General features: G+C 33.8%; 2 protein-coding genes and 1 long non-coding RNA gene across 5 annotated transcripts in view; 1 reads left to right on the forward strand and 2 right to left on the reverse strand.

Moving 5' to 3' along the window:
- Positions 1 to 1015: 1015 nt before the first annotated feature.
- LOC130867270 (uncharacterized) lies at positions 1016 to 1570 on the reverse strand. Its single transcript, XR_009056446.1, has 3 exons — positions 1521 to 1570; positions 1267 to 1307; positions 1016 to 1104 (listed from the first exon to the last, which is right to left on the reverse strand). It is a non-coding gene; the product is annotated as an uncharacterized LOC130867270 (long non-coding RNA).
- Positions 1571 to 1686: 116 nt separating this feature from the next.
- Positions 1687 to 4622, reverse strand: Nap1l3 (nucleosome assembly protein 1 like 3). Its single transcript, XM_057759659.1, has one exon. The coding sequence runs from the start codon at positions 4214 to 4216 to the stop codon at positions 2531 to 2533; it is 1686 nt and encodes a 561-aa protein (XP_057615642.1). The 5' UTR covers positions 4217 to 4622; the 3' UTR covers positions 1687 to 2530.
- A 610-nt stretch (positions 4623 to 5232) lies between these two features.
- Positions 5233 to 14785, forward strand: part of Fam133a (family with sequence similarity 133 member A) — a 50256-nt gene continuing 40703 nt past the window's right edge. For 2 of the 3 annotated variants that reach the window (XM_057759780.1, XM_057759782.1), the window contains exons 1-4: positions 5233 to 5307; positions 5728 to 5778; positions 7568 to 7634; positions 9213 to 9248. The gene's annotated coding sequence lies outside the window, so the exon portion shown is untranslated. The remainder of the gene's footprint in view (positions 5308 to 5727; positions 5779 to 7567; positions 7635 to 9212; positions 9249 to 14785) is intronic. The other variant, XM_057759781.1, reaches the window with a different exon arrangement.

Here is a 14785-nt window from a genome sequence, read left to right on the forward strand (position 1 = left end):
GTGCTATACTTTAATAAGTTTTCTAAGAAGGATGTTAATTTCAGGTAAACTTTTAAAGGTTCAGCCATAGGTGTTACCTAGCAGATACACAATATAGTCACTTTGACAACCTATGAAGCCACAGAACAAGGCATATTATATTTGTTTATTAGTCTTCATTTTGGTTCTACCATATAAGTAAATGTGTCCTATAAATTCTTTTTTAAAATTATTTTTATATTATTTGAAAGTTCTATATATTGATACATGTTTTAACCATAGCCATCTATTACTACCACTCTCTAATTCTCCCCAATCTCTTCTCCCCATCCTCCTCCCGTCTTCAAGACTGCTTTCCTGATTTTTGATTTTAATAACCCCAAGTTTTATTAGTTCTGTCCATATGCACATGCTAACTTGGCAAGCTGACAAACTGCATTATAAATATTTTCTATTCCTATAGACTTATGCTGCCTTCAACTTTGGTCAGAATAGCTTCTTTCTGCATTGCATAACAGTTAGTGTAAAGACCCATAACCGACCTAAGTGCTGATTATAAATACCTCTTGGGTGCTCATCTGAGGATAGGTCACCCATGTTCTAAGGACTCTTGACAAGTGCAAAAATCTCGATTAAAAGGGGCATTCTTGGCTGCCTAACAGTACTGTGAAAATAAAAAAAATGTTTCTTGATATTTATATCATAACTTAAAGACCCACGTACATTTGATTAGTAATATATACATGTCATGGGTTACACATATTTTTCTTTTTACATACATGAGATAGAAAATTGTTAATAAGCAAGAATAAAAGAAAGATACTGAGCTATATAATATGTCTTCTAGGGGTATACTGATTGCCAAAGTAGATACATTTTATAGCTGCTAGGCAACCTTTATAACAGAACCTTACAAACTTCTACCTGGAATGGAACATCTTTTTTAAAACTCTTACTAAAGCTTAGCACTTTTTTCTCTGTATTTTTCATAATAAAAAAGTAAACACATAGAAACATGGTAGGGTCTCGGATGATTATTACCAAATTTTATGCTCAAAGTTCCAGAAATTCTATAATCCTGTCTTCTTTCCATCAGACATTTCCTATCATCTTGAAGGAAAACATCTGTATGGAGAAACAGAAATGTGAAATAAGGTAATTTATTACATCCAGTGCCTATTACATCTCTGTACTCTTTATACCCAGTACAGAGCACTTTGATAAATCTGAACTTAAGGAACCTAGTCCTCTTGCTAGACTCAACCCCAAATTCCAGGATGTGATTACCTTGAGACCAGCTGTGATGTACAGATGAAAAATGATTTCACCTATGAAAAAAAAACAAAAGTCATGATAGCGGTGACCTCCTCCAGATCAACGACAAAGCAGGTACTGGGCATCTGAAACCATTAGCTCATATCCTTTTGGGTGAGATACTCTTCCTCACCTCCTCCCAACTGTTCCCTCCCCTACTTCATTCCCTTCCCCTTCCCTACACACATATCTCTTTCCCTTCTTCCTCCCAATTACTTCTTTCTCACCCTTTTCTTCTCCCTTATCTAATTCCACTTTTCTTCCTCCCATGATCTCCTCCTTCTCTTTCCCATTCCTCTCCAATATCTCCATTGATATCTTCCAGTTGAAGAATTATGATCTAGGAAATATATCACAATGTTAATAATCATATGTTTATTAAACAGTCAAAAGCTCAGTATCCTATACTTTTTATGATAAACAAATTTTATAATTAAGAGAAATGGCAAGGTTTCATAGCATGGCATTTATTTGACATTTATTTTAGGGTGCAATAAAAGAACATGAAAAATTACCAAATAATGTAACGAAAGACAAAGTAGAACACATTAAAATAAAAATATGGTTTCATTAGTTTTCAATTACACAGTATACAATGATGCAACTTTTTAAAATACTATATTCAACACCTTAATCATAAATAATACTTTTTCTCATAGAACAATATGTCACATAAAGAAACTAATTTGGTACTGACAGATATTTTTAAATATATTTTTTCAAGCAATTATATTTCACAATAGAATGTTTTAGTTAGTATTATTACTACATTTCTATGGCAAAGTAATGAAGGCACAACTAGCGCAAGCAGATTTGTCCTTAATCTTCTGTGCTGAAAAAAAGAAAGAGAAAACACATATACTTTGACATTTAAAGTTTTGCTTTTTCAGGCAAGAATTTGTCTAACAAGTTTGATGATTTGCACAGGTAATATCTAATAGGAACATGACAAAACGACTTCACAAAACCAACACTATAGCACCAAACAAAACATGCTTTGGAAAATTAACAGTAGTTTATCTCTTTTGAAGAATATTACAACAGGCAAGGTAGAATAACAGAGGCATAAGACACTATTTTAAGACAGTACCAGGAAAAAGGAAAACACCAGACTATAAGAAGCAATAGTGTTCAGATTATAGGGCAAGTTTTGTCTTTTACAAGGTTAGGTAAATCTGTTTCATTTCTGCTTGCTTGACTTTTTAATGTTCTTGAAAAATCTTTCAGGTTGCCTTTTTCACTTGTAGTACTTCCTGTTTCCATAATCCCTGATATCATGGTAATAGGGATCATTGATTTCTCCTGTGAAATAATAGATTGATTTCAAGATAACATTATCATGCAAAATTTGACCAATTTCAAAGTCCTCATCAAGTATAGCATCTTCTCTTGGTTCCAGCTTCCCAATCAAAGGAATCTCAGGAGGACTAAAGAAATTGAAGAAGGATGCATTAGGAACCACTCTTGGCTGGACTTCAGTTTCTCCAGTGGCAGCTGGGCGACTCCGGGTAGTTTTCACTGTAACATCTTTTCCTCGTCTCCAATCTATTTTGCAGCCTTTGCACTCTTCAATTTCCCATCCCCAAGCAAAGAAAGGGTCATAGTGATCTGGTTTCGACCTTATTATGTATGTTTTCACAAGGAACTCATTTCTGAAGTATGGGTTAGGCAAGAAGTGAAATTCAAAAGTGTAACTTATAGGCTGGCCAGGATTTGAGAACTTCAGGCTAACATCAGATAAGAACTTCAAAATGGGCTCATCATATTTCTGAATCATAGGCCCAAGCTTATCAACATTCTTTAAAACAGTCAGCCAGTAGTCAGGAATGCCTTTAGGATCTTCTCTCTTAGGTTTTCTCTTTCGAGCCCTTTTAACATTACTTCCTTCTTCAGGCCTTGTCTCAGGAACTCTTTTTTGAGCCTCTCTTACTGGAGCCCTTGCTTTAGATTCTTCTGTAGGCTGATCCTTATTTTCTGCATTTGCCTGGGGAACTTCTTTGGGGTCTTCTTTTTCTTCAGGAGTTATCTCTATACAATCTGTAGAGTCTGCCTTTTCTTCAAACTTTACCTCAGGAATTTCTTCAGAGGCTTCCTTTTCTTCAAACTTTACCTCAGGAATTTCTTCAGAGGCTTCCTTTTCGTCAGCCTTTACCTCAAGGATTTCTTCAGTGGCTTCCTTTTCTTGAACTTCTTCAGGTACCTCTTTTGGAATTTCTTTTTCTTCAGTTTTCACCTCAGGAATTTCTTTAGGAGCTTTGTTTTCTTCAACTTTTGCCGCAGGAACTTCTTTTGGAACATCCTTTTCTTCTTCCTGTACTTCAGTTTTTTCTTTACAGCTTTCTTCTTCTTCCTCACCCTCTAAGGGTGGCATTTCATTAGGTGTGTCATCCTGCATTTCCTCATCGCCACTGAACTCTTCTTCTGAATTCCACTCACATTCTTCTTCTGTAGGCTCATATTCTGCATTTATGATCTGAAAACGCTTATCATAAAGAGGCTTATTGAGCTCAGCATATTTTCTTTCAAGATCATGAATTGCCCTTAAAAACAAGGTGTCTACCTTGTCACACTCATTCTGAATATTTCGGAGTGCCTGCACCCGATTTCTCACTGCCTGAGGCAGCTTATCCATAAAATGTTTCCCGGAGGGATGCCGCTGGGCCCTTCTGGAAGGCTCAGGTACCCTCTTCTTTCGGAATACTTGACTGCCACTGCTGCTGCTACTACTGCTACTGCTGCCGCTGCTGCTACTGCTGCTGCTGCTGCTGCTGTTGCTGCTGCTGCTGCTGCTGCAACTAGAGGTACTGCTAGAGCTATTGCTGTCAGATTCTTCCCCAGAATCACTAGCTGAGCTAGCCATCACCTCTTCAGCAACCCCATGGGCGGCAGGTTCTGTGATCATTTTAGGATCCGCTTCTGCCATGCTGCTAGTCCCGCACACCTCTTTAAAGTGGTGACAACAGAGATCGCACACCCAGAGATGGGCAGAAAAGACTCACGGACGCTCTGAAGGCTGCTCCGAAGGCCCGGGCGGAGGCGGAGGCGGCGGCGGCGGCGGCGGCGGCGGCGGCGGCGGCGGCGGCGGCGGCAGAGACGAGCGACAGGCTACCGGCAGCAACAAGGCCTGCAGTGACTGCGGCGGTGGCGTGGCCGGGGCAGGGCCACGGAGGCGGCGTGCAGGAAGCCGCGGCAGCGGAAGCCGGCCCGGAACCTTGGCGACAAGGACTGTTCAGCCGCAATAAACCGGGGCCGAGACGTGCTGCAGTCGAATGGCGCAGTACCGAACCCAGAATGGGCTTCTGGGTTAGGATGGAGAGCTCCTCCCTTTGCTGACACCCCTCCCGTTAATTTCGTTCCCCGGATGCTTGTAGTCGCTCCTCATTTGCTGAACAGGTTTGATAGACGAGCGTTACGGCCAACGAATGGCCTAATCCCGCCGCTCTTTCTCCTGGCTCCTCCCACCTTCCCAGATACTCCTTGGTGGCTAAGGCACAATCCCCCCCCACCCCCCACCCCCACCCCCGACCGGGTCTCCTAACAAAATTCTCTCCTTATGTGGTTTTTAATTCAAAGGGAGAGAAAAAAAATTTAAAAAAAGTCGTAGACATGAGGTAAAAATTCCAGCTATAGTTCCTAGCAACAAAAACGAATCCCTTTAACTCAGCAGCCCAGAATTCCTGTTGGGTTGGACAAGGCCTCCACACCGCGAACTGTTAATGTAAAAAAAAAAAAAAAAAAGAAAAGAAAAAAAAGAAAAAAAACCTCTAAGTGGCGTCATTGCATAGTGTGACTGGATGATGAGGGGAGGGGGAGGGACACGCAAACAAATATTCTATGAGCATGTGTTTTCACACTGGAAAAGGGGGGAGTCGTTTATTGGCAGAGGGGGGAGGGGCCAGACAGCAGGCATATTGCGTTCCACGTAGCAGATTTAATAAGTGCTGTCTGTGATGTTTGGCAAGCCTGGTTTATCTGGTTTATATCCATCTACAAGGTTTGCGAACCCATGTTGCCGTGAGTCAGTCACACCATTTTTTTAAAATAGTATTTCTGTTTTAAAGCTGGCATATAATGTACTCTAATCTTATTACTAAATTGCCACGTAGTCCTTTCCAATGTTTGCAGTAAAAATTTAGATAAAACAAAGGGGGGTTAAAACGTAAGGTTTTTTTTTAAAAAAAAAAAAAAAAGCAGAGGATTTGTTTCAGACTTTTGTGCAGCAGGTTTCAATTCCACGAACAGCAGGATGGGAGGAGGGGGTTGTTATAACGTAAGTGCATCATCTGTAAGCGTTTAAGAAGTCATCTGTCACCAATTTCCTTCTAATTTGGAATTGTATCCATATTAAAAGGATGATTTACAAGTCCAGCAATATGTAAACAAACTTTTGCTAAATGAAGTTTAAAAACAGATATTTGCTATTTTTATTTACAGGATTCAGTTCTGCTACAACCAAAAAGACCAGTGTTCACTTTCCGTTGAAAGGTAAGGACGTATTAGCACCCTTTTTTATGAATGATCAGAATTGTACATCTTTACTTAACATTTCACAGAGCTGGCTTGGCATACGTATAAGAAAATAACCTACTTAACAAAATGTGCTCTCCAAACTTGATCATAGTCTGTTTTATGTTAAAATATAAAATATACTCCATTATCATAGTCTATAAGTGTTATGTTAAAATAAAAAATATACTCCATTATTAATTTCAAATGGTGAAATGTATTAAAATGTGACAAGCTTTTGTGCCATAGTTTTTATTAATTTCAAATGGCGAAATGTATTAAAATGTGACAAGCTTTTGTGCCGTACTTTTCATTATAGAGTTTGTGTTTTTCATTTAGTCACTTATTTTTAAGTTAAGAAATTGGTTTGAAAATAAACTTGTATTTATCTGTAGCCGTCAAATTATATGTGCATTTCAAAGATTAATATTCAGTATAGAATATTATGATGATAGTGAACCTTTAATTATAACAACCAAATGATAACCATTTTAATATGTTGATGCATTTCCTTACAGAATTTTCTTTATGCTTGTATACACCAGTTTCTTTATGTATATTCTTTTATCTGCGTGACATCATATGATGAGTAGTAATTTGCTGATTTATGGCTATATTTTCATAGGAAATAATCAATTCTTTATTTTTAAATAGATCTATATTTCACTATAATTGTCTTGAACTATTTAATCAGAGTCCTTTTGTGGGTACAATATATGTATATATCCTGAGTATCTGTAGTATAAATTAGTATGTACTTCAGAACATTAACATAGTATTTATTCCTAGATATTGGAATATGAACTAAGTCTTATGGTTGTTTAATAATTTTGTACCAGTTGCAAATGTCCATGAAGATTATTAAAATGTAAAAGGTATTAGAGTTCATCCATTCCAGTATTCAACCAATTATGCCTGTGTCTTTCCTGTGACAGGTATATTAGTAATGAATGCTTACCTTTTACTTTTTGTTTTGTAATTTTATTGATAACACACACTATGTAAATAATAATTCAATGCAATGGCCTACATGATAAATATTGTACTTCCATTTATCTGTAGTCACAGTAATAGACATTTCTAAAATAAAGATACTTATATTTTATAGTAATTTAATAGTGTAATTTACATGTTAACTTCTGTACCATCAGAGATTAATATTTCTGAGTCAGTTTTGAGTTAAGATCTACATTTGTTTATTTTCCTGAAATGGGTCTGGAATATGAGAATCACACATGCTAGGGCACTTTATCACTGACCTGTAAATATAACCATAGATATTTAAATTTTTATATTGGTAGCTACCTATTACTTTTTGAAACACTTATTTAGTAATCTTTTCATCTGTACCTATTGAGTCTGTTTATGTACCATGTAAGCTGACTCAATCGGATCAATTTCTACATTCTGTTCTTTTTTTATTGAACACAATTTTCAGAAAATAATGCAAGAGGTCAAATTTTTGTTGTTGTTTTTAGAGATAGTCACACTATGAATCCCACGATGGCCTCAAATTTTCTGTGTATCCCAGATTTGTTTCAATACTATGGGACTTTTAAGGTCAATTTGTATTTTTTGGAATTACATGGGGAAATAAGTTGGTATATTAAATACATATAATAAATCAAATGTAACTCAAGATATTTCCAGAGATTACTACTATTCTCATTTAAGTAATATTTTGTAATGATTTCTCAATACTATAAACATCATTTCTTTGATTAGTAGTAAGATTGAATATCTTTTCATATTTTTATTTTCCATTTAGCAATAATTTATTATCTGCTTCTTTCCAACTGAATGAAAAAAGAGTTAATCCGTGTTGAACCCAAAAGGTAAAGTGACTTGGGCATTGAATTAATGAAACCATGAATATTTTAGAAAATATCATTGCTATAAATGCCATATAAATCTCTTTTTTAGGGTTAAGTATAAAGTATATATTTAGAAGATTTTTATAATTTTAAATTATGAATTCCTATTCACATACATATTTTGTAAATTCTTTGATGGGAAAGAAACATACAAAAAGTCATACAAAATAATATTTATGAATTTTATGATTTTATGATTTTTTTCAATAATCTTTGAGTTTTGAAATTACATGACAGTTTCTAATCATAGTACTCTTTCATGTATTTTCTTCCTTAGGTATTATATAACATTTTGATGTACTATTTATTTGATATAATTAAATTCATACATACATTTCTTCATGTAATTCATGTAAGCAGTTTAAGTACACCATATATTTTCTACTATACATACATGCTTTAGTTCCAAAACATTATGTGCCTAATTTTCATCAGAAGATAATGTATAAACTACTTACACAATGAGTGCTCTGTCTGTTCTTTTATTTTGTTATTGTTTATCTAATACTAAATTACATTCTTTAGAGTAGATAATGTTTATCACAGAAATTGTTAGTTACACAGGTTGGACATAACTCTTTGAGAACTGTTTATAACTTTCCTGATAAGAATATATGCATAGACCCTTGTATTGTTATCTCTCTCTCTCTCTCTCTCTCTCTCTCTCTCTCTCTCTCTCTCTCACACACACACACAGACACACACAATGGCAAGTGTGTCAGTGTTTTTTCAATTACAAATATCTATAAAACGATGCATCAGCAGCTTATTACTTTTAAGCTTTTAAATTACAATTGTGTAAATTGTATGTGTGTGAACGTGTACACATGTGTGTATTATTGTGTGTGTGTGTGTGTGTGTGTGTGTGTGTACTACCTGGAAGTGCATATGGAAGTTAGAAGACAAATTTGAGGAGTTGGTTCTCTCATTCTACCATGTGTCCAGGTTAGCATGGCAAGCATTTTTACCCACTGAGCCTTGCTACAGAGACCAGTTCATTTTTTTTATATTGTGTCATTTGGGGATGAAAAATCATCCTGACAGTGTTACCTGACTAAACTAGTATCCCATTCCCTATTTTAAAAAACTATTAAAATACAATGTACACAACAAACTTTAATAAATCTATATACAATTGACATCATCTCTGACACTCAGATAATAGATATTTTTTGTCATACCAAAATTTTTCTTACACATGTACATATTTATGATTCCTCCCTCTCTTGTTTTATAACAATTAATATATTTTAGGGTCCTATACACTAATTTTCAGGTTTTTGCTATTGTAAATCAACATTATCATTGAAAATTCATCACTTTTTGCCTGTATTTATTCTCTAGAACAAATATTTCAAAATGTATACACTTTGTATGTAGTGCTTTTTCTGTTTTTTACTGAGTAGTGATATATTTTGTGTAAGAACACTAATTTATTCTTATTCATCTGTGTAAGTTTAAGTTTGTGAATAAAGTTGCTATGATTCCTTTGTGAACAGTATCTATATGAACAAGGATATATATTTTTGTTTCTTTTAGAAAACATTCCTAGGATTGGAATGGCTGGATCAAATGGTAGGTGTATTTTTGCCTTTACAAGAAATCTATTTCTCAAATAGGTTATTTTCAACTCTACCAACAGTAAAAATATTTGCTGTGTTCAGGGTTTTTAAATATAACATCTTGATAGGTATGTGGTAGCATAGTCTTGTGGTTCTTATTTGCATTTTGCTAATGACTACTGATGTTGAGCATCTTTTCATATGCTGATTTGCCAATCACATATGTTCTGTGAAGTGTGTACTCATATTTTCCCTATTTAAAAATAAGTGTTACTTACATTGCTATTATTCTTTGGGTGATCTTCTATAATGTCTACATGAGTCCTTCATCAACTAAAAGGTTAGCAAATACAGTGTGAATTTATTTTATCTTCTCTCAACATTCCCTTTAATAGTTTTCAGAAAGGAGAAGCTCTTTTTACAATTAAAATGAAGTCCAAGTAATATTTCTTCCAAATACCATGTGTCATCCAAAGTCACAGATACTATTCTTTATCATTTTTTCTATAAATTTAATGCTTTTAAGCTTGATACTAAGGCTGATATTTTGGTGTGTGACAAAAATATATGGATTGAAATCATTTTAATATTTTTTATAAAGATATACATAACTGGTTCAAATTCAGGAGACTTTCCTTTCTCCATTTATATGAATGTGCACAATTGTCAAACATTATTTGTCTGAATATATGTGCTTCTATGATGAACCGTTGTGTTATGGTTTCTACTGTTTTTAATCCCCCATTTGATAGGCATACATTTATTAGATACATTCAGGAGAGAATAATAGCCAGTATGGGATAACAGAATTTCATTACAATGGAGAGAATTAAACTGTAAAATTTCATAATTGACCTTTTATTTATTCTTCAAATGTTTGAGAGACAGAAACAGACAGCAATATCATAAACCTAGAGAACAAATAAATATAAAAGATAAGTTGGTTTTATGGAGTTGCCAGTGTATACATATATACAACATAACCATAGAAATAGTATTTTGCAGTTTTCAGGAGTGTAAATAATGCCTTTGTCTTTCTTAATCCAGAGGCCGTTGTTTACTACAATTGAAATACAAATAAATTTAAGATAATATAATTTATGATTGAAAACTAATAGTAAAATTATATTGTTATTTCACAAAATAATTTTCATTATAATATTGTACTTCATTCTTATTTCTTTATAAAGTATACAAATGAAGTGAATGTGGTATATAGACAGAGGTTTTGATATATCAATATCAAGATCATTGATATGATAATTTAAAAGAATTTTAAAGTACAATTGTATATGTAGCAGATAAGATGATACATATGTATGTATGTATATATTTTTACATATGCATTTTACACTAGCTAGATCATAAACTGCTAGATCATCTGTTTACATTTCTTGGCCAGGTTTCTGTGTATGTTTCTGTTAACTTCACTAAACATAATGTCCTACATGCTCATCTTTGTTGTCACAAATTACAAGATTTCTATTGTTTTTTTTAATGCTAAATAGACTTAACTTTTTATGCATTCCAAATTTTCTTTCCTCAACTTTATAGTCACTTAGATTAATACTCTACCTTGCCTATTTCAAATAATGATATAGTGAATACAGACACCAGCTGTTTTCCTAACATACGGATTTCATTTCTTGAACATACTCATTTCTGTAATGGCTTATTAATTTACTCACTTTAACAGTGTTAAAGGTTACCCTTTGCTCTCCATCTACTGGCAGTGGCACAAGGATTTATCCCTACTGCTTGTCCTGGATTTTTTGGAAGCTACATTCTTTGGATAGTAGGGAGGGTGTTGGACCTTCCACAGGGCAATGTGTATTATCCTCTTGAGGACTGGGTGGGGGTGGGGTGGCAGGGTATTTGAAGGGAATAGGAGGAGGGGAGGGAGTGAGAACTTCGATCGGTATGTATAATGAAAAAAATATAGTTTGATTTCTTGTTAAAAAATAAATGTGATAATAAAAAATAATGTAAAATCATAAAATCATAAAAGGGATACATTTACAGTGATATCCAAAGTTTTTTTTCTTACAACACCCATATAAAATATTCTTACTATAATTCCAATAAAGTATATATTTTAAAGTATAAGTTTATTTGTATTTTACATAATTTATTGAAGACAGAGGAAAATGTCAAATAACTTAAGCAGTGTACAGTGTTAATATGTATTTAACCTCAGTACTGATTCAAAAATTTATACCTTATTTGGATACAAGGAACATAATATGTTGATATTATCTGTCAGCTTCAAGGCAGAATAAAAGAAACACTTAATTTCATTATATGACTATGTTGAGGGAAAAATAGTCTCATGGTAGTGCAGATATCCTTGCAGATTGAAATAAATTCATATTCATTTAGTGTTCAAAATTGTTCATTTTCATATATATATACACACAGAGAGAGAAAACAGAGTTTTTTCTTTGAGTTAAAATGGAGAGATTTGTAATAATAATAATAATATTTTCTTTTCTTAACGTCATTTTTCATAGTTAGACTCTGAAGTCAATTAAATCCCAGACTTTGCTTCTGTTCTCTTACTTTACTAACTCTTCTAGATACTGGGCAGTTCGGTTCATTTTCCTGCATCTGTTCTTAATCTTTAAAAGAGGACTACCTATGGATCATTACATAGAGATTGAATAGTCTTTGCTGCTTTGTATTTTGTTATCATTAATTTGTAGACAGAACCTTTCTTGTTACGATTTCAAACACCGTTATCAATTTCTTCTGTATATGTTCTAATTGTTGTTTTAGACATAATATAGAAATCTATATATAAACAAAACCTTTCAAACTGTAATTTGCCTGAGGGTCAAAACACAATGTATGTTGGGTAACCTCTTGTTATTTATAACATTATTTGATCCAGATAGTTATAAGGTCATTAAACAGTTAGCCTGTCTCATATTTACCTGTAGAATGTCCTCTTTCATTTCAACACCCACCTCAAATCACATGTTCAATGAAATATCTAATGCTGAAGAGATGGTTTAGAGTTTAAGGGCACTGACTATTCTTCTAAGAGGACCCAAGGTTGATTCCCAACACCACATAAATGCTCACAACAGTCTGCAACAGCAGTCTTCAGGGTCTATGTTCTCTTCTAATCTCCACAAACACCAAGCACACATTTGGTGTACAGACATACATGGAAGCAAAAAAAAAAAAAAACCCATACACATGCAAATAAAATATTAATTTAATTTTGCACATTATAATCTGTCCCCATTCATCATGAAGAATTTCCTGCTCCTAAGATACACATTTTGTCTTATCTAAGACAAATTTACTTTATCTCATGGCTCTGTATATTTTTATTCCATTATAAATATGTAACATCAAGTTTATTTGCAATTACATATAAATTATAATAGCACTAAAATTGTGAAACAATAGCTTCTGTTCTTGATATTTGTTTATTTAGTTATTTAATTTTGTAAAGGTTTATTTATTTATTATGTGTGCTATGTTCTGCCTGCATGTATCTTTGCAGGTCAGAAAAGGGCACCAGATCTCATTATAGATGGTTGCAAGCAACCATGTGTTTGCTGGGAATTGAACTCAGGACCTCTGGAAGAGCAGGCACAGTTCTTAAGTCCTGAATCATCTCTCTATCCCCCTGTTCTTGATATTCATAACCTCTCTTTTAAAATTTGTCTGTATGCTATGTGCTCTGTTTGCTTTTCTTTCTTTCTTTCTTTCTTTCTTTCTTTCTTTCTTTCTTTCTGTTTTTCTATCTCTCCTTCTTTCCGTCCTCCCTCCCTCCCTCTCTCTGTCTCTCTGTCTGTCTCTGTCTCTGTCTCTCTCTCCTCTCTCTCTACCATGCAGGGTCAGGCCACAAGCATCTCTCTCTCTCTCTCTCTCTCTCTCTCTCTCTCTCTCTCTCTCTCTCTCTCTTCTCTCTCTCTTTTCAACAAGGTGTCTGTAAGAGTTTCAGGACAGCCAAAGCTGTCTATATAGCTCTGGCTGTCCTGAAACTCTCTACATAGACCAAGTTGGCCTCAACCTTAAAGAGATTCACTTCCCTCTGGCTCCCAAGTGTTGGGATTAAAGGCGTGTGCTACCACATCCAGCAGTGTAAAATTCAATGAAGTGTGTGTGTGAAGTAAGCTTAAATATTCAGCTAGTACATTTGTTTCATTTATTTTTCTGTTAATAACTTCTCAGTTAATTAGTTCTCAGTTGTTCTCCTTGGAAGTGAAAAGTATTTGAGAGATAAAGAATTGAATCTTATATTTACTAGATAAACTTTTAATGTACATTATAGGTGTTTCTGTGTATTCATCACTACAAAATTTGAGGGTTACTGTACTTATGTTTATTATTATGTATACAATAGATAAGTATTATTAGGATTTTTGTTTAGAAGTAGATCACAGAATAAATACCACTTTCATGTGCTCTAATATTGGGTACTTATCGTCAGCATTATGGTCATAGCTGTGAATGAATAATAATATGCAACTTAATCATTTTTACTGTAGTGTTTGATTAAATGTATTTCTTTAACTGTAACATTTTAGTTAACACAATAAGCAGTTCCTTTATATTCTAACTTCTCAAAGTCATACATTTTTATTATTAAAAGAACCTAGATATAAAAACAGACAATCTGACATTATATGTTGTATTAAAGCATTACATTTAATGAACAAAAATGTACTTCTGGAACTACAACTAAAATTTAGGTTAGTCATGGTGACTCTTGTATTTCATTCTTACCTTTTATATTCTTATAGAATCATCAGCTTTAGAAATACCAGTCCTCAAATTTCTCTGATTTACACAAAAGTTTTATAGTGAACTAACAAGGAATATAAAAGCCAAGTTACCTTGAGAAAAAGATGGGATTCTTTAATTCTAATATATCCAAAGTTGACGCCAAAGTACTTTATTCAAAAATTAAGTGAAAAATATCCCAGAAACTTTTCCACATAATTATCAGTAGGGACAGAAGGATCCTTTACTTTGAGTAATTGAAATTACCTATAAAATGTGTGAAACCATTTTGAGATTCACACAAATATAATCTAGTATCTACAATTTGTTGATACTAGTTGCTATATGAAATTAAATTTCTTCTTCCTGTGCACATTTTTATTTAGAAAGATGAATTATATCACAGGGATATGAATCATATGTATGTCTGCTCATTAGCACAGCTGTACAGACAAAGTAACAGAATTTAATTCTTACCACATTATTGCTTTTATGGCCATGGATAAGTCACATTTCTGGGTAAAGTTCTTTTCTTATTCATTATATATACATACATACATATATATGTGTGCGTGTATATGTATATATATATGTGTGTGTGTATATATATACACACACACATTGTACCATGTGGTAACTATATAAAAAAGAAAATAATGATGAAGTCTGGAGAAATGGCTCAGTGGTTAAAAACACTTGTTGATTTATCAGAGAACCTGGGTTCCATTGTCAGAACAATGGTGCTTCACAACAACTGTAACTCCAATTCCAGGGTATTTTTTTTTTTCCGAGACAGGGTTTCTCCGTAGC

Source organism: Chionomys nivalis, chromosome X, assembly GCF_950005125.1.
Source record: "Chionomys nivalis chromosome X, mChiNiv1.1, whole genome shotgun sequence".
NCBI classification, from domain to species: Eukaryota; Metazoa; Chordata; class Mammalia; order Rodentia; family Cricetidae; genus Chionomys; species Chionomys nivalis.

Coding starts and splice junctions, on each gene's coding strand:
- Nap1l3 (XM_057759659.1), bottom strand. CDS start 4,216: ATGGCAGAAGCGGATCCTAAAATGATCACAGAACCTGCCGCCCATGGG.